The following is a 20,092-nucleotide window of genomic DNA, read 5'->3' as shown; positions in this document are numbered from 1 at the left end:
CCAGGAGAGGGCCCTGAAACTCATTTTTTAGAAGCAGAAGTGGGCGCGGGGGCAGTGGCTCATGCCTATAATCCCAGCGCTTTGGGAGCCGAGACCGAAGGATGGGCTGAGGCCAGAAGTTCCAGACCAGCCTGGACAACACCGCAATACCCGGCCTCTACAAAAAACGAAACAATTAGTCGGGTGTGGCGGCGCGCCCCTGTGGTCCCAGCTACCCAGGAGGCAGAGGCGGGAGGATCGCTTGAGCCTGGGACGTGGAGGTTGCAGTAAGCCGACATCGCGCCACTGCGCTCCAGCCTGGGCGACAGAGCGAGACCTCATTATCTACAAGAAAATGGAAAAATACTCCAATGCACCCCATATGTCCTTGGATTCCCGGGTTGCCGCCGATTGGCGCTTTCTCGCCAGAGCTCAAAGCCAGCTCGGCGCTCCGAGGAGGGCGCGGACGGGGCGGGGCGGGGCACCCCGGCTGCGCTTCCGCGCGTGGCCGCGAGGGGGCGCGGCAGGACGGGACTGCCAGGGCGGCAGCGGGTGAGTCAGGGCGGCGCGAGGATGAGTCAGCCCTCCGTGGGCTTACCGCGCCCCCTCCGCCCCTGGCTTCCCCGCCCGGCCGCGCCCTGGCCGCCGGCTCGCCCTGACCCTCGGGGATCCCTGGCTCTGCGCCGCCCTGCGCCCTCCCGGGACTCCCCTGCCGCCAGGAGACCGCGCCTCCCGGGAACACAGGGCAGGGCCTGCGGGCCTGGGCCGGGCCGTTCCCGCGGACCCTCCCGTCGCTCCTTTCCTGGGGCCGGGCGTGGCTTCCCTCCCAGAGCGGGTTTCGGGGCCGGCCCCGGCTCGGCCCGGATTCGAGGGACAGCTCTGCCAAGGCCCGGCCATGGGCGGCCGCCGCGGGGGAAACGTGCCCCCTGGCTAACGCATGGGGAGAAAGCCCGCTCCGTTCTTGGGTGTGCCCCGGTGTTTCGGCCTCTTCTCAGAGCAAATCAGGAAAAAATAGGAACTCCTGGGTGGGTCCCCGCTTGGCAGGTTGAAGAAGGTGTCCTGACAGGATCTGGCTCAGAAGCCGAGTGTGTTAAAGCTGCAGAAAACTTGCCAAACCTGGGCCACCGGCCTCACCTTGGAGATCCCGCCCACGGACGGACGCAGGGACTCTCCAAAAGTCCCAGAACTCACAAGTCAGCCCTGCTGGGCCTCCCACTCACAAGGTGCATGCAAAGTGCCTAAAATAGTGCCTGGCGTATAGTCAGCGCTCCACTAAGATTACATTTTACAGATACAGGTGACCCTGAGCAACAGGGCGTTCAACTGCGAGAGTACGTTTATTCGAGAATTTTCTGCTGACTCTGGGACAGCAAGACCAACCCTCCTCTCCCTCCTCCCCCTCTTCCTCAGCTTTTATGCCTGATCTACTTCCATTTATGAATAGTAAATACACTTTCTCTTTCTTATGATTTTCCTAATAATATTTTCTCTACCTTCCTTTATTGTAAGAGTACAATATATAATACATATAACATCAAATACGTGTTTACCCACTGTTTATGTTATCTGCAAGGCTTCTAGTCAACAGTAGGCTATTGGTAGTTAAATTTTAGGGGAGCCAAAAGCTATACTCAGGTGTGGAAGCCTGTAGTCCCAGCTACTCAGAAGGCTGAGGTTGGGGGATTGCTTGAGTACCCGAGTCCAAGACCAGACTGGGCAAAAGCGAGAACGCTGTCGTTGAAAAAAAAAATTATGTTTGACTGCTTGAGGATTGATGCCCCAATGCTTGCATGTGCTGTTCAAGGATCAACTGTATTTTATGTGTATAATTTGAGGTATATAATTATATTTATAGATGCATATTTATATAAACACATATGGATATTTATATATCTATGCCTACTAGCTGATCTTTATGTGTGCCAGGTACTGTTCCAAGTGCTCCTCAGGCATCAATGATCTCATTTGATTTCACAACCACACAAGGACATAAGGTGCTATTATTTATCTGCATATGGTAGCTGAAGAAACAGAAGCTCAGAGAAGCGAGATAACTTTCTCAAGAGCACACAGCTAGGAAATATAGTGCAGGAGTTCCCCCGACTCCCTAACTTTAGAGGCCGTGTTCAGATATTGGTGGAGTCTGGTAACATACTTACTATCAAGGGTTCAGCCCTTCACAGTGTCTGAAGAGCAAAGTGTTAAACCCAGCCGTGGGAGGAGGAGCCACTTTCCTTATGGAAATCTGCTGCCCTTGCTTGCTCTGCTCCTGCCACCAGAGAACCAAGCTCTCTGGTTGTTCCCAGGTGCCAAAGGGCCAGAAGAGACTCACTTGCCACTCTTTTCTCCTTGTTAGCTCTCCATATGGCCCCAGGACCTGGTCTCTGGCACCCGCCATTCCCCTTGCTGGTTTGTTTGTTTTTTTGTTTGAGATGGAGTCTCGCTCTGTTGCCCAGGCTGGAGGGCAGTGGTGAGATCTCGGCTCACTGCAACCTCCGCCTCCCAGGTTCAAGCAATTCTCCTGCCTCAGCCTCTCCAGTAGCTGGGATTACAGACGCGCACCACCATGCCCAGCTAATTTTTTGTATTTGTAGTAGAGATGGGGTTTCACCATGTTGGCCAGGCTGGTCTTGAACTCCTGACTTTGTGATCTGCCTGTCTTGGCCTCTCAAAGTGCTGGGATTACAGGCTTGAGCCACCGCACCCGCCCCCTTGCTGGTTTTGTAGACGACACTTGCTGATTTGGGGTGGGTTATCTTTAGCAAGGTTTCCCATTTACCCGTGAGCAGAGCAGGGCTGACTTGGGGTTCATTAGAATCTCTCGAGACACGTTCAACACACAGATTCCCCCGGCCTTTTGAAAGCGGTGGTTCTCAACCTTGATTGTACAATGATACAGTGGACTTAAAGGGAATGCTCGTGCTTGAGCCCTCCCGAGAGATTCCGATTGAGTAAATCTGTGCTTCTCCCTGGGCATCAGGATTTCCACAAGCTAGGCTGAGGTAGCCCTAGGAATCTATACTTCGAAGAAACGGTTCCTGTGATTTTCCTGTGCAGCTATGTTTCAGGATGGACTCCCTTTCTTCTCACTGGTAGAGTGCCCAGGATTTTCCCACTAGGGTGGTTTTGGAATAGAGGTTAGAGGTGAGTGCTGCTTTTGGAGTCCTGTCCCTTCTCAGCCTCTTCTGGCCCCTGCCTCAGTTTACTGGATTTCTCTCCTTACCAGGCACCAGTATTCTCCCCCTCCCAGTGGCGTTCATTCCCTCAGAGGTTCTGGGCAGAGTAGACCCTCCTCTGAGCTTTTCACCTGGGGTTGGACCCTTGAACTCTGAGGGCTTAGAGCGGCCCTGCTGGCAGCCCGGGAACTGTCATGAGCTCTCACATCTGTCTGCTTCTCCATGTGTGTGTCTGCTTCCCTGTGTGAGCTGGAGGGAGGGATCGCATCTCCCCTCCTCTGGGGCAAGTTGTTTCTCCCTCTCTTTCAGTATTGCTTTCCACCCTGGAGTAATGTTGGGTCTGGTATCTGCCAGCTTCATAGCATTTATTATTTTTTTTTGAGACGGAGTCTTGCCCTGTCGGCCGGGCTGGAGTGTGGTGGCACGACCTCGGCTCACTGCAACCTCTGCCTCCCAGGTTCAAGTGATTCTCGTGCCTCAGCCTCCCGAGTAGCTGGGATTACAGGCATGTGTCTCCATGTCCGGGTAATTTTTTTTCATTTTTGGTAGAAATGGTGTTTCACCATGTTAGCCAGGCTGGTCTCGAACTCCTGGCCTCAAGTGATCCACCTGCCTCGGCCTCCCAAAGTGCTGGGAGTACAGGCGTGAGCCCCCGCGCCTGGCTTGATAGCCTTTTTTGTTCTTCTTTGGATAGCAGGTATTTTTCCTGGGTTCCAAGTGTTAAGCTAGGAGTCTAGGGACCTGTGTTCTAGACTCACTCTGTACCCTGGGACATACCATTTAACCTCTTTGACCCTCAATTTCCTCAACTGTTAAATGGGTACCTCACAAGATTGCAATGTGGTTCAAATAAGATAGTCTGCAAAGACATGCTTTGGTGACTGTGAGTGACACCAATGTGATCCTGATGGAGCTTTCTCTTGCCTCGTTGGCAGAGTGAGGGGTAATTGCCCTTTTTAGGGAACCCCCAAGATGTCAGCAGCTGATATTAAAGTCTCTGACAATGGGAGGTCCTAGAATCTTGCCTCTGCTCCTAATTGAATCCGAGTGTGTGCACTGAGTGCCTGCTGTATGCACCCAGCATGGAGGTGGGTTTGAGGCAATTCTAGGCTGTTTGTAGGGCAGTAAGGCAATCCACATAGGAAGGTAACTGTATCATGCTGGGTGAGAACTGCGTGCTCTAAGCAGTGAATGTGTTGGAATTTCACCGGGGTAGTGCAGCCTATATAGCCAGCGATCGAAGACTTTATGCAGAGGAGGAATCTGAACTAAATGAGCTCAGGGGGGCAGGTTGGAATTAGGAGGGCAGAGAGGAGGATTAAAGCAAAGTGGCCCTGAGAGGGGCTGCAGAGCAGGGCTGAGGGGAGGCCTGTGGGAGAGGAGAGTGGCTTGGCAGGCCGCCCTCGCCCTGCTTCCTGGGGTAACCTCGCCCAGCAGGACTGACCAGCATCAAAAGCCTGTGTCACAATGAAGTCCCCTGAGTGAGGCTATGGCCCCCTCCCTTCCCACCTTTGCCTTTCTAAGCAAAAAGGAACATCCTTCTTCTAGGAGTCCCTCCTGGAGGGAGACCTGGTGCCCTGTCTGTCTAGAATCTGCAGCTCCCTGGTAACCATTTTTGGTGCATTTACAAGGAGGGAATACTAAAATCCCCTCCCATCCTGGGCCTTGCTCCTTGTCCCACTGGCAGGGGCAGGGGCAGGACAGAGTTTGGTATGCTGTGGTGTCACCACACCAGTGAAAGCTGCTTGCTGACCACAGGCTGAATGTTCTAGGTGGCAGGTCACCCCTCCTGGACAGCGGCCATCTGCCGCAATCCTCCCTCCTTCGCTCTGGGTTATCTGGTACCCCCTGTGCCATCTCCCTCTGTAACTTCTTCCCCTCTATTTTCCTCCGCCTACAACATGGCATGCCAGCCCGAGCTTATCACCCTACCCTGAGCCAGCAGCATCCATTGTTCTCATGCTTGGGAATGGAGCAACAGGGGAAGTCACTCTGTTTGGGGCCAAGGAGGAAGGAAAGAGGGATGGGACTGAATGGGTAGGTGATGGAAAAAGTGACTTCCAGCCATTCCCTGGCCTGACCTGGATGGCAGCTTAGCGTGGTTGCCATGGTGATAGCCAGACAAACACCCACACCCCTCCCCACCAGCCCCAAACTGCATAATGGTGGTTGTGCCTTTTCCCAGCTCGAACCCCTCAGGCTTCTGCCTGGTATGGAGTTCAGATTCCTCAGGCTGAGCTGCTCTTGCCTCAGTTTCCCAGCCTGACCAAAGGAAGCAGGTGGGGCTTCTGGGATAAAGAGCATGTGCTGGCCCTTCCCTGTGTGCCCCGCAGACATACACTCTACCCCACTCCCCATGCCCCAGGGCCCACCAGGCTGACTTCTCCGCTGCTTCTGACGGGCTCCCTTGCCCTCTGGGTTCCAGTCAGCCAGCGGGAGGCACCAGCAGGAATCGGAGGGTGAGAGGGGAGTAGATGGGACACCCACTCCCTGCTGGGCTGCTGGTGGGCAGTGGCTACCTCCCTCTCCTGAAGGCCATAGCTCCTGTCAGCAGCTCCCACTGAAGCTCCAGGTCTCCTGGCTCGGGTTCCCTGCTCCTTCTCCTGCTCCCCAGCCCTGGAGGGGGGGCCTCGGCTCTTGCTGGCTGCAGTGGGCCTCACTGTCCCTTGTTCCTTGTGGACTTCCCTCAACCCTGCCCACCTCTCCACAATAAGCTCTTCTGTTGAATTCTCCTTGGTCACCCCTTTTGGATACATTCTGTTTGCTGCTGAGACCCTGACTGCTACAGAGAATGTCTCAACAATGAAGGGGGAGGCTGGACGCGGTGGCTTATGCCTGTAATTCCAGCACTTGGGGTGGGCAAGGTGGGCAGATTGCCTGAGCCCAGGAGTTTGAGACCACATGGCGAGACCCTGTCTCTACAAAAACTACACACACACACACACACACACACACACACACACAATTTAGCCGGGCGTGATGATGCATTCCTGTAGTCCCAGCTACTCAGAAGGCTGAGGTGGAAAATCACCTGAGCCCTGGAAGCCAAGCCGAGCTGAGCAGTGCTGAGCTGAGCAGTGAGCTGAGGTCACGTCACTGCACTCCAGCTTGGGCGATGGAGTTTGTCTCAAAAAAAAAGGAAGGCGGGCGGCTGTCTCAGGACACCTTTTTTTGTGGTCAGGGCTCTGGCAGGCTGAATGTGTGGGTGGGGTGGCCTCCCAGGTGTAATCTGAGATGCACCCAGAAGGCTGCCCTGCCTGGAAATAGCCAGGCTGAAACCTGAAGTTAGAGGGCCATTCATGTGGTATAAAAACTTTCGGGAAAGGTACCACATTCCCCAGGAAGGGGGGTGTCATAGCCAATCATTCATTTCTCTACCTGCCTTAGTTTCATCAGATAAGAAGCTTGACTGCAAACTTCAGAAATGCAGAGACTGTGTCTGTCTTCACGGTGTAGACATGGGGCCTGGTGCCGAGTAGGTTGAAATAAACAGCTGTTGAATAAACTTATTTACCACTCAACAGTGAGTGGTGAGTGCCTACTGTGTTCCCCTATGTTCCAGCTGGAGTCATTGGGAAGCAGGATTTTTCACTCTGCTGAGGTTGCTGGGGAATATGGAGTTGGGTGGGGAGCTGTTGCTGCATGTCTCAACACTGCACCTTTCCAGGTGCACAGAGCCAAACCCCTTGCAGCTACCTTTGACTCTGTCTCACACCAACACTCAATCCATTAGGAAAGCCTGCAAGGCAGATCCGAACCCAGCCACTCCTCACCCCGTCCACGGCTGCCAGCTGGCTCTCCAGCCTGGAATCCTGCTCGACCTCCTCCCTCCTCACTAGTTTCCTAACTCCCACCTTCCCCACCTCCCACAGTCTATGCTCAACACCAGTCAGAATGACCTTTATTTATTTATTTATTTATTTAAGACCGAGTCTCACTCTGTCGCCCAGGCTGGAGTGCAGTGGCGTGATCCTGGATCACTGCAACTTTCCCCTCCCGGGTTCAAGTGATTCTCCTGCCTCAGCCTCCAGAGTAGCTGGGATTACAGGCACCTGCCACCATGCCCGGCTAATTTTTTTTTTTTTTTTGTATGTTTAGTAGAGACAGGGTTTCACCATGTTGGCCAGAATGGTCTCGATCTCCTGACTCCGTGATCCACCCACCTCGGCCTCCCAAAGTGCTGGGATTACAGGCGTGAGCCACTGCCCTCGGTCTCAGAATGACCTTTAAAAATAAGTTGGGCCGGGTACTGTGGCTCACGCCTGTAATCCCAGCACTTTGGGAGGCCGAGGTGGGTGGATCACGGAGTCAGGAGATTGAGACCATTCTGGCCAACATGGTGAAACTCCATCTCTACTAAAAATACAAAAATTAGCTGGGCGTGGTGGTGCGTGCCTGTAATCCCAGCTACTCAGGAGGCTGAGGCAGGAGAATCACTTGAGCCCGGGAGGTGGAAGTTGCAGTGAGCTGAGATCGCGCCACAGCACTCCAGCCTGGCAACAGAGCGAGACTCCATCTCAAAAAAAAAAAGTAAAGACATAAGTTGGATTATGCTATATTTTTACTCAAAACCCCATAATAGCTTCCCAGGACACTTAGAGTGAAACTAAAGTTCTTGCACTGGCCCCTGAGGTAGGCAGCCTCAGGTGATCCCTGCCTCGTGGTGGTCACGCCCCTGTGTAATCAGCTCCCCTGAGCGTGGGCTAAACCTGGTGACTTACTTCTAACCTACAGGATACTGCAAAACTGGGGGGCAGGTGGCTTGCGCTTGTAAATCTCGGTATTTTGGGAGGCTGAGATGGGGGATTGCTTGAGCCCAGGAGCTTGCGATCACGCTGGGCAACATAGTGAGACCTAGTCTCTACAAAACATACAAAAATTAGCCAGATGTGGTGGTGCACGTCTGTAGTCCCAGCTACTCGGGAGGCTGAGGTGGGAGGATCGTTTGAGCCTGGGAGGTTAAAGCTGTAGTGAGCCGTGACTGCACCACTGGACTCTAGCCTGGGCAACAGAATGAGACCCTCTCTTAAAAAAATAAAAATAGGCCGGGCGCGGTGGCTCACTCCTGTAATCCCAGCACTTTGGGAGGCCGAGGCGGGCGGATCACGAGGTCAGGAGATCGAGACCATCCTGACTAACATGGTGAAACCCTGTCTCTCCTAAAAATACAAAAAATTAGCCTGGCGCGGTGGCAGGCGCCTGTAGTCCCAGCTACTCAGGAGGCTGAGGCAGGAGAATGGCGTGAACCCGGGAGGCGGAGTTCACAGTGAGCCGAGATCATGCCACTGCACTCCAGCCTGGGCAATAAGCAAGACTCTGTCTCAAAAAATAAATAAAAAATAAATAAATAAATAAATAAATAAGACTATGTGGTAAAAGCAGTGGATATTGCTCCTGAGATTGGGTTATGAAAACCTGTGACTGCTGTCTTGCAGCCTCTCTGTCTCTCTCCTTCTTGGCTTGCTTACTTTGATTCATCAAACTGTCATGTTGGAGAAACTGTGCGAGGCCTCTGGGCAATAGCCAACAAGGAACTGAGACCCTCCGTCTAGCACCTGGTGAAGAACTGAACCCATCAAAGCCCTGTGAGTGAGTGTGGAAGTAAGTGGCTCGTTCCTTCTCCAGTTGAGCTTTGAGATGACAGCAGCCCTGGCCAGCACCTTGCAGCCCATGAGGAATCTTTTTTTTTTTTTTTTTTTGAGACGGAGTTTTGCTCTTCTTGCCCGGTCTCAAAAAAAAAAGAAAAGAAAAGAAATGAAAGAAAAAGACACCACGAATCCAAGATGGCGTCAGTCATACCACTGAAGGACAAGAAACTTCTGGAGGTCAAACTGGGGGAGCTGCCAAGCTGGATCTTGACGCGGGACTTCAGCCCTAGTGGCATTTTCGGAGCGTTTCGAAGAAGTTGCTACCGGTACTACAACAAGTACATCAATGTGAAGAAGGGGAGCATCTCGGGGGTTATTACCATGGTGCTGGCATGCTACGTGCTCTTCAGCTACTGCCTCTCCTACAAGCATCTCAAGCACGGGTGGCTCCACAAATACTACTGAAGAGGACACGCTCTGCACCCCGTACCCCACGACCTTCTAGGCCTGAGCCCCTCCGTGAGGAACACAATCTCGATCGTTGCTGAATCCTGTCATATACTAATGGGAATTAACCCCCAAATAAAAGACGACTGGTAAAAAAAATTTAAAAACATAAAATAAAAATAAATAAAAAAAGAAAAGAAATATTTGATAAATGAATGAAGGAAGAATACACCTGAAAATGAGGGAAGCAGAGCTGGTAAATGTCCAAAGCCAGACCAACCGCTGGTGGTACCGTGTGTACCCTGGAGCCCAGTGTGCCTGGATGGTTCAGGTCCACAAAGCCAAAGGCTTTCCTTTCACTCATTGGCCAGTCTGAATAAGGTTTACCGTCACTTGCAAGCAAGAGTCCTGAGTAATATATGGGATTAATGAGGAATATAGTGTGGCTGCGATGCTGAAGGAGGACAGGAAAGGAAAATGTAGGGGGCCGGGCGCGGTGGCTCACGCCTGTAATCCCAGCACTTTGGGAGGCCAAGGCAGGCAGATCACGAGGTCAGGAGATCAAGACCATCCTGGCTAACATGGTGAAACCCCGTCTCTACTAAAAAATACAAAAAAAATTAGCCGGGTGTGGTGGTGGGTGCCTGTAGTCCCAGCTACTCGGGAGGCTGAGGCAGGAGAATGGCATGAACCCAGGAGGCAGAGCTTGCAGTGAGCCGAGATCACGCCACTTCACTCCAGCCTGGGCGACAGAGTGAGACTCTGTCTCAAAAAAAAAAAAAAAGAAAGAAAATGTAAGGAGAAAGGGAATGGTGGGGCAGCCATTTGTGAGCCTGTACTGTGTGCCCCGTAGTGGGCTGGCTTTGTCATGTATATCTTCGCTTTTCATTCTCCTGACAACCTTGTGAATTAGGTGTTGTCCCTCCCACTTCACAGGTGAAGAAACTGAGTGAGGTTAAGTGCCTGATCTAAGATCATAAAGCTAGCGAGTGGCAGAGGTAGAAGGAAATCCAGGTCTTTCTGATTTTAAAATCCCATGCTTTCTTGGTGGTTTATTTTTCTCTCTCTCTTTTTTTTTTTTTTTGCATCGTGGGTTGGCCAAAATCTCCAAATATTTTCACTACTGCTGGAGCCCTGGCAAAGGCAGCAAGTGGGGTGGCTGCCAGAGGCTGGGGCCGAGGAGGGAAGGGAGGAGGGGTACATGTGAGGGCCCTTTGTAGGCAGGTATTTATAAAGCTGGGGCTTCTCCCTTGTAACAAATATCAGTGATATTTCTCCTGGCTCTTAGATGGGGGAAGGTATCTTCGCCTCTGTTCCCAAGTACACATCCAGGGAAGGCAGTGCCTGGAGGTCAGGTGAGGCCAGGCTGGCCTGGAGAGGTGAACTAAGGCTGCTGGACTGAAGGCGTCCTGGAGGTTTTTTGTCCACCACATGAATGCCCCGCCTACAGCCCCCTCTGAGAGAAACTGAGCTTCTCCCGGCTCCCTGCTGCCCGTTCCTAGGGTGTGCATTTCCTGTCCTGACCCACATGGCCCTGTCCCCTCTGACCTCAGCTGACTGGCCCAGCATTGGGCACCCTGCCCAAGGGCAGCCCCACCACAGCTGACCAGGGGTCACTGGGGGGCTTTGGCGTCTGAGCGATGTGATGAGCTGGGCCTCCTGGTAGAGGGGGCAGAAGCAGGAAGACACATTGAAAAAGCAGAAAAAGAGGTAGCCCACTAGAGAGATGACCATTTCGGCCTGGCGTGGGTGCCTGAGCGCTGTCTGCTCTCTGAATTAAGAGGCCTGCTGCATGGCTGCTCCTGGGGCCCGGAACGCTTCAGTCCCTTTGTGTTGTCAATTCTGGACAAGAATCCCGTGCTGTTTTAAAAATTTTTTTATTACTTTTAAATTAATTTATTATTATTTTATCTTATTTTTAAAAATATTAACTTCCCATACTACACTGATGTGTATTTTTGAGTTTATACTCTTTTTTTTTTTTGAGACAGGATCTTGCTCTGTTACTCAGGCTGAAGTGCAGTGGTGCCATCTCAGCTCACTGAACTCCTGGGCTCAAGCAGTCCTCCTGCCTTGGCCTCCCCGGTAGCTGGGACCACACCTGTGCTCCACTGCCCTATTTTTATTTATTTATTTATTTGAGATGAAGTTTTGCTCCTGTCACCCAAGCTGGAGTACAATGGCACAATCTCGGCTCACTGTAACCTCTGCCTCCCGGGTTCAAGCAGTTCTCCCTGTCTCAGCCTCCCAAGTAGCTGGGATTACAGGCATCCACCACCACGCCTGGCTAATTTTTGTATTTTTTAGTAGAGATGAGGTTTCACCATGTTGGCCAGGCTGGTCTTGAACTCCTGACCTCAGGTGATCCACCCACCTCGGCCTCCCAAAGTGCTGGGATTATAGGCATGAGCCACGGCTCCTGGTCTCCCCTCTTTTCCAGTCTAGCTTGAGTGGGTGCGATTGTGGTCACCCAAAGAGGCAGACAGGACAGTCTAGGCTGCAGAGCCTGATGTGGTCTGCCCCCCTTCATTCACAAGGATCATGACACTCGGGCCTGTGGCCTCCCACAACTGGAACCGTGGGGAGGGAAAGGAGGGGCCAGGGGGGAACGTGGTTTTCAGTCCTGACATCACAACATACCTCAGTCGTGGGTGTGTTTTAAGTAATCTGTTATTCATCATAACCAAAGCACTTGCGTGTATTTTAAAGCACATAATTTGCTTCTGTAACCACATCAAATTTCCAAAGGCCCAGAAGGGTACACGCTGAAAAGTCCCCTTCCTTCCCTCTGGGCAGCTCCCTCCCTTGAGGCAGCCATCCTTACCAGAATTTGGGCATCCTTCCAGAAACATTTTGTGCACCTATCAGCAAACACTCTTGTACACATTCCTCCTTTCCCTTATTTAGTACCCAAATGTTAGCATATTATTCCCATTACCCTGCACCTTGTTTTTTTCATTTGTGAATAATTAACTAACTTTCCCCCCAGTGAGAGCAGATTTGAGATCATCCCCACAACAAAGTCACTTCTGCCCACTTGCCTTCCAGGGCACCTTTCCGAGCGGGAGAGGGGGTTAGTGAGCAGGGCCCGGGACCCTTTGGGAGGGTGTGTGTGTATTCGTGTGTGTATGTGTGTGCGTGTGCATGTGAGACCTGCAGGACAGCCTCACTTGGAAGACCTGGTTTTAGGTCTAAGACCCCATGAACAAGCCCAGGGCCTTAATCCCACTCCGGTTCAGTTTCCCTCCCACAAAGAGGAATGACAAGCCTGTTCCCTGGGGCTGTTGAGGTTGGAATGAGGACGTGTTAAGAAACTGTCTTGTGAATTGTCTAGTCCTAGGCGGTGAGCGGTTATTGTCAGCCAGACAGATTCAAAAGCTTCTCATCCATTTTCCCTTAAGGATGTGTCTGGCCTTCTCTGCTTACTCCCAGCCACCTCCCCATTCCCAGCTGAAGGCGTTATCTCCTCATGGAGCTTCCCTCCCACGTGGACCTGCCTGTTTATGGGCATCTGCTCTCCACCTCACCTCCCTTCTGCCACCCCCTCTTGGGCACCTGAAACCACTTCTGCTGGAGTGCAGCAGTGCAAATACAGCTCACTGCTGGCCTTTTTTTTTTTTTTTGAGATGGAGTTACGCTGTGTCACCCAGGCTGGAGTGCAGTGGCGTGATCTCCGCTCACTGCAACCTCTGCCTCCCGGGTTCAAGTGATTCTTGTGCTTCAGCCTCCCCAGTAGCTGGGATTACAGGCATGAGCCACCAAGCCCAGCTTTTTTTTTGTATTCTTTTGTAGAGACAAGGTTTCCCTATGTTGCCCAGGCTGGTCTTGAACTCCTGGGCTCAAACAATCCACCCACCTCAGCCTCCTAAAAGTGTTGGGATTATAGGTGTGAGCCACTATGCCTGGCCCCTTCATATGTGCTTGCTTTTTTTTTTTTTTTCAAGACGGTATTTCACTCTTGTTGCCCAGGCTGGAGTGCAATGGCACAGTCTTGTCTTACTGCAACCTCTGCCTCCCAGGTTTAAGCAATTCTCCTGCCTCAGTCTCCTGAGTAGCTGGAATTATAGGCATGCACCACCACGCCTGGCTAATTTTATGTTTTTAGTAGAGATGGGGTTTCACCATGTTGGCCAGGCTGGTCTCGAACTCCTAACCTTAGGTAATCCGCCCACCTTGGCCTCCCAAAGTGCTGAGATTAGAGGCGTGAGCCACCGCACCTAGCCTCTTAGTGTGTGTGTGTGTGTGTATATATATATATGTATATATATATATATACACACACACATATATATACACATATATACACATATATATACACATATATATACACACACATATATATACACATATATACACACATATATATATACACATACATATATATACACACACACACACATATATATATATATATATATATACTTTTTTTTTTTTTTGAGACGGAGTCTTGCTCTGTTGCCCAGGCTGGAGGGCAGTGGTGCAATCTTGGCTCACTGCAACCTCCGCCTCCGAGGTTTAAGGAATTCTGAGCTTCAGCCTTCCGAATAGCTGGGATTACAGGCGCGTGCCACCACGCCCAGCTAATTTTTTTGTATTTTTAGTAGAGATGAAGTTTCACCATCTTGGCCAGGCTGGTCTTGAACTCCTGACCTCATGATCCACCCGCCTCAGCCTCCCAAAGTGCTGGGATTACAGGCGTGAGCCACCATGCCCGGCCGCTTCTTCATGTATTTTAATTGAACATTTAAGGAACCTTTTGTGTCAGTTGTTGTTCTAAGCACTTGGATGTGTTAACTCAATTTTCCCAACTACAACCCAAAGAGGCAGGTACTATTACTATCCATTTTGTTGTGTTTCGTTTTGTCTATTTCTTTTTTGGAGATGGGGTCTCCCTATGTTGTCCAGGCTGGTCTTGAACTCCTGGACTCAAGTCATCCTCCTGCCTCAGTCTCCCAAAGTGCTGGGATTACAGGAATGAGCAGCCTTACTAGCCATTTTACAGATGAGGAAACTGAGGCTGGAGAAGTTAAGTGCAGCTGCACTGAGTGCATCAGGCACAGGCAGGCAGTGCTGGTGCTGGTTTCAAAACCAGGCCGCCTGCTCTAGAGCCTGTGTGGCTGGCCCTCCCTCACCCCCTGTCTTCCTTCCTTAGGTAACTCCTTTGTAGTATTAATACCTTGGTCTCAGCTTAAATGTCACTTTCTCAGGGAAGTATTTCCTAAGGCCCCTCCTGCAGTGTAAGTGGCCTTCTGAGGGCTCTTGGGTCCTCTGTATCTCTTGATCACTTCTTGTTTTGTACTGTAATTGCTTATTTATTTGTCTGTGCTCAGTCCCCTGGGTTTGGGTACATTTGTTTGCCCTTAGATCTGATCTGCCTTGCATACAGAAAGCATGCCATGAATGTGAGCTGAGTGACCTTTCCATGATGCAGCGCTGCCTGGAGCTGTAGGAAGAAAAGAGTCCCCAGTGGTGGTTTGGCCCAAGAGGGAGGAACGTGAAACTAGAAACAGACCGGGAGACGTAGCCGTGCCGATACATGTGTGCGTTTGGGTGTCTCAAGCGGTGGTAAAGAGAGCATGGGTTTCAAAGTGTGGTGAACCTGGTTCAAATCCCCACTTCACCACCTGCTGCAGTATGAGCTAGAGAAAGTTCTGGAACCTGTTTGTTTCTCATTGACCTAAGTTACCTGAAAGGGCTGGCACGACGCCAGTGGGCCCTGCTTCTGCTGCTGCTGCCAATGTCCTTGTGCAAATGGCCTCCGCCTTCTGCACTTCTGTTCCCATCTGCAAAACAAGAGCCTTGGCCAGGGCATTTCTAAGGCCACTTCCCTGTTTAAGCCACTTTAGCTCGATGGAAGCGTCTCAGGTTTTATACTCTGGAACATTTGGATATAGCTGGGAATTTCTCTCCTGGAGGAAGCAGAGGGTGATGTTTCAGCCAGCAATCCTGCACCCGCAAGAAAGCCTGCCCCTGGTCAGCAGAAGAGCAATCAGAGTAGCTGCTTATGAAGATGGAGTGGCCTCTACCACAGAGGTACCTTTCTAAAGCTGCTTGGGAATCAGATTACAGTGCTTCCCTCCTGCTAGCAGGGAGGCCGGGAGTGCTGATAAGACCTCACATGTTTCTGTGCAAAACTGATCTGCATTCAGCTTCACAACAGCCCTGGAGACAGTGACCTTGACTAACCACCGGCCCATGCTGGCCACAGTGAGGGGCTGTGTTAGTCAGGATTCTCCAGGGAACAGCCAATAAGATACGCGTGTGCACGTGTGTAGACATATATATGTATATATTCAGAGATTTACTTTAAGGAATTGGCTCGTGGGTTATGGAGTCTTGGTGAGGTCCCAGTCTGCAGGGTAGGCTGTCAGGTGGGAGACCCAGGGAAGACCCCCTCTTGCAGTTCACCACAGAATTCTCTCCTGCTGTGGGGGGGTCAGTCTCTCGTTCTCTTCATGCCTTTGACGAGTTGGATGAGGCCCATCCACATCATAGAGGACAATCTGCTTTACTCAAAGTCCATCACTGAAATCTTTTTTTTTTTTTTTTTTTTTTGCTTGTCTTGCTCTGTCACCCAGGCTGGAGTGCAATGGCACGATCCAGGCTCACTGCAACCACTGCCTCCTGGGTTCAAGCGATTCTCCTGCCTCAGCATTCTGAGTAGCTGGGACTACAGGCGCCCGCCACCGCACCTGGCTAATTTTTGTATTTTTTTTTTTTTTCAGTGGAGACGGGGTTTCACCATGTTGGCCAGGCTGGTCTCAAACTCCTGACCTCAAGTGATCTGCCTGCCTCAGCCTCCCAAAGTGCTAGGAATACAGGCGTGAGCTACTGCGCCCAGCCTTAAATCTTATCATCCAAAATCACCTTCAGGGAAACATCCAGAATGTCGGACTAAATATCTGGTCACTGTGGCCCAGGCAAGTTGACACATAAAAGTAATCATCATGGGGGCTTCCTGTTTAATCCCTAAGACCTGGTAGTAGGTGCCAGATTCCCGTTTCCGATGAGGAAACTGAGGCTCCAAGGAGTGGAGAGGTATCTCAGGGCACGGAGTTGCCGTGCCATGCCATCAGAAGGCAGGGCATGAGAGTGATGCCTGCGTGTCACCTGGGTGACCAGAGAAGAGGTGTGTGAGGTCACCCACCAGAACCAGGTGGAAGTATGACTGTGCATGGAAAGGGGATGATGGGCACCTGGGGTCTCCCCACCCCTCAAGATCTGAACAAGAGTGGCTCAAATCTTCATCCCCCACATGGCAAGTCTAATGTCTTCCTAAGGTGCTTAAGTTGTCTGGGATATGCTGGAATGTGTTTTCTTGGTCATTCTGGCCCCTGAGTTCCTGCCTCTGCCCAGAGAGCGATCTTAGCCCATTTGTCCACCCAGCAACCTTCTTCCTTTATTTCAAAATCCACCCACTCCTTGCTCCATCACGTTGCACCTGTGTTTGTGGCAAGCTTTGCTGATGGTCTGGAGAGATGAAGGGAAATTACAGAGCAGCAATGACAGCTGCAAATGAGATAGTAGACAATGTGCTCTTGTAAAACCAGCCTCTCTTGAACATTTCCACAGCTCTGGTGCCCTGTTACTTGGTGCTCCACCCCTTTCTTCTTCCTTTCTCTGCCCTCTCTTATTGCTACCCTCTTCCTCTCAGAAATGCAGTCAAATTCCTCCCACATTCCTTTGCAGTGAAGTTCTACCTTCTCTCGTCCAGAGTCCTTATCTTGGCTCCAGGCTCCCGCTGGGTGTCCTGGGGGTGGGAAGGTGTTCTACGAGAGTTCTTTACACCAAGAAGCAGGCCTCCTCCTCCCTAGGTGCCCTTTTGAGGGTGGAGTCTGGTTCCTTCTCCCACAGGAGTGGGAATGGGGCAGTGTCTGAGGCCAACTGCAGCATTGCCCTTCCCAGGACTGGCCAGGTGAGGCCATCTCCACCTGTCTGGCCTGAGGCAGGTGCCTGTGTTGTGGGGACAGATCTCAGTCACCTCAGCGGCAGACTCCAGGCTCTGATCCCAAATAGCCCTGCGATTCATCCTGCTCTGTGACTTGTCCACAGGGAGTGGGTGCCCTCGCCAGGGGCAGGAGGGTCTGGTCTGGAAATTGTACTTGACGCTGGCGTCAAGTGTCTCAGTCTCTGAGCTCAGGTGCACTCTGACACCCATCCTGGAGTCCACAGTGTGGCCCTCCACTCGGGATGCTTTGGGTTCTTGGATTCTCAGCCCCTCCTATTAAAAAAAAAAAAAAAGATCATGTATCCCTCTGCTCAAAACCTGGGATGGCGCTTTGTCATAGTGGCCTGAACCAAGACAATGATTATTAACTCCTTGTGGACCTGATTTGCATTTCCTGATTGCTAATAATAATCTTGGGTGCCTGTAATCCCAGCTACTTAGGAGGCTGAGGCAGGAGAATCGCTTGAACCCAGGAGACGGAGGTTGCAGTGAGCCGAGGTCGTGCCACTGCACTCCAGCCTGGGTGACAAGAGCAAGACTCCGTCTCAAAAAAAAAAAAAGAGTAAGCATCTCTGGCTCGTGCCTGTAATCCCAGCACTTTGGGAGGCTGAGGCCGGCAGATCACTTGAGGTCAGAAGTTTGAGACTAGCCTGGCCAACATGGTGAAACCTCATCTCTACTAAAAATACAAAAATTAGCCAGGTGTGGTGGTGTGTGCCTGTAATCCCAGCTACTCAGGAGGCTGAGGCAGGAGAATCGCTTGAACCAGGGAGGTGGAGGTTGCAGTGAGCTGAGATCGCACCACTGCACTCCAGCCTGGGCGACGAGAGTGAAAGTCTGTCTCAGAAAAAAAGAAGAAAAAAAAAAAGATTCAGATTAATCTCCATCCTCATTGGACTTGACCCCATCCACAGCATTTGACCTGAGTCCTCACTCTTGCATTTGGGAAACCCTTTCTTGCATCTCTGGAGCTTTCACTCCGAATTCTCTGCTCACCCCAGTGACTACTCTCTATTGGTCTCCTTTGACCTCTCAGCTCCATCCTTGGACCTCTTTCTCCTGTTTCACTTGTTCCTTAGGTCTTTCATCCAGTCTCATGGCTTTACTATCAAGCATATGCTAATATCTTCCATTTTATAGCTCCTTCACCGAAGCCTCTGCCTGAACTTCATATATTGAACTTCTGATTCCATATTTCTCTACTTGGATAGCTAACTTGATATGGCTAAAATTCAACTCCTGATTCCCTCACCCCCAAACCTCCTCCTGAAGTCTCCCCATATCCATAAAAGGCAACTCCATGCTTTCTGCTGCTCAGGCCCCAAACCTTGAAATAATCCTTAAGTCTGTCCCATCAGTAAGTCCCACTAGCTTTGTCTTAAAAATTTCATCCAGCCAGGCACAGTGGCTCACGCCTGTAGTCCCAGCACTTTGGGAGGCCGAGGCGGGCAGATCATGAGGTCAGGAGATCGAGACCATCCTGGCTACACTGTGAAACCCCGTCTCTACTAAAAATACAAAAAAATTAGCCTGGTGTGGTGGCAGGCGCCTGTAGTCCCAGCTACTCGGGAGGCTGAGGCAGGAGAATGGCGTGAACCCGGGAGGCGGAGCTTGCAGTGACCCGAGGTAGTGCGACTGCACTCCAGCCTGGGCAACAGAGCGAGACTCCATCTCAAAAAAAAAAAAAAAAGTTTCACCCAGAATCATACCACTTCCTACTCCTCCTCCCCTGCTAGCTTGGTCCAAGCCACTATCATATCATCTCTCATCTTGATTAATCCAACAGTATCTTAACTGATGTCCTCCTCTGTGACCTTACAATGTACTCTCCAGACAGAGAGCCTTTTAAGACATAAACAAGATCAAGACACTCCTTCTGTTCAAACCCTGCAATGAATGACTGCCCCTCTCCTTCAGAGCAAAACCCAAAGTTCTTGGAATGACTTATGAGATCATCTTGCCTGTCACTTCCCTTCTGATCTCCTCTCGATTATTCTCTCTCTTTTATATGTGTATATATATATGCACACACACACATACATACATATATATACATATATATATGTCTCTGTGTGTGTGTGTGTGTGTGTGTATTTTTTTTTTCTTTTTTTTTTTTTTGTGATAGAGTCTCACTCTGTCACCCAGGCTAGAGTGCAATGGCATGATCATGGCTCACTGTAGCCTCGTCTTCCTGGGCTCAAGCAGTCTTCCCACCTCAGTGTCCCGAGTACCTGGGACTACAGGTGAGAGCCACCACAGCCAAGTAATTTTAAATTTTTTATAGAGACGGGGTCTCACTATGTTGCCCAGGCTGGTCTTGAATTCTTGGCCTCAAGTCATCCTCCTGCCTCAGCCTCCCAAAGTGCTGGGATTACAGGCGTGAGCACCGTGTCTGGCCTACTCTTCCTCCTGCTCACTCTGTTTCAGCCTATTTGGTCTCTGTGCTGTGCCTGGGACCTGCAGGCACCCTCGTGCCTCAGGCCTTTGCATTGGCTGTTATGAGCACACCTCATTTTATTGTGCTTTGCTTTATTGCACTTTGCAGATATTACTTTTTTTAAAATTTTTTTTGAGAAGGCGTCTCGCTCTGTCACCCAGACTGGAGTGCAGTGGCGCAATCTCGGTTCACTGCAAGCTCCGCCTTCCAGGTTCACGCCATTCTCCTGCCTCAGCCTCCCGAGTAGCTGGGACTACAGGCACCCACCACCGCACCTGTCTAATTTTTTTGTATTTTTAGTAGAGACGGGATTTCACTGTGTTAGCCAGAATGGTCTCGATCTCCTGACCTCATGATCCGCCTGCCTCGGCCTCCCAAAGTGCTGGGATTACAGGCGTGAGCCACTGCACCCAGCATTTTTTTTTAATTGAAGGTTTGTGGCAATCTCGTGTCCAGCAAGTCTATTGGCACAATTTTTCCAATAGCCTGTGCTCACTTCATGTCTCTGTCACATTTT

General features: G+C 51.0%; 1 protein-coding gene and 1 long non-coding RNA gene across 3 annotated transcripts in view; both read left to right on the top strand.

The window, feature by feature from the left end:
* LOC107967418 (uncharacterized) overlaps nt 1–20,092 on the top strand; it is a 58,242-nt gene that overhangs the window by 14,943 nt on the left and 23,207 nt on the right. The gene's annotated exons all lie outside the window — the stretch shown is intronic.
* Nucleotides 8,890–9,291, top strand: LOC466932 (ATP synthase subunit f, mitochondrial-like). The gene has a single exon (XM_054663987.2). The coding sequence runs from the start codon at nt 8,939–8,941 to the stop codon at nt 9,206–9,208; it is 270 nt and encodes an 89-aa protein (XP_054519962.1). The 5' UTR covers nt 8,890–8,938; the 3' UTR covers nt 9,209–9,291.

The sequence above is a fragment of the Pan troglodytes genome, chromosome 10 (assembly GCF_028858775.2).
Source record: "Pan troglodytes isolate AG18354 chromosome 10, NHGRI_mPanTro3-v2.0_pri, whole genome shotgun sequence".
Taxonomy (NCBI): Eukaryota; Metazoa; Chordata; class Mammalia; order Primates; family Hominidae; genus Pan; species Pan troglodytes.
Note: the sequence above shows the minus strand (reverse complement) of the source record. Positions and strands in the feature narration are given on the sequence as shown.

Coding starts and splice junctions, on each gene's coding strand:
- LOC466932 (XM_054663987.2), top strand. CDS start 8,939: ATGGCGTCAGTCATACCACTGAAGGACAAGAAACTTCTGGAGGTCAAA.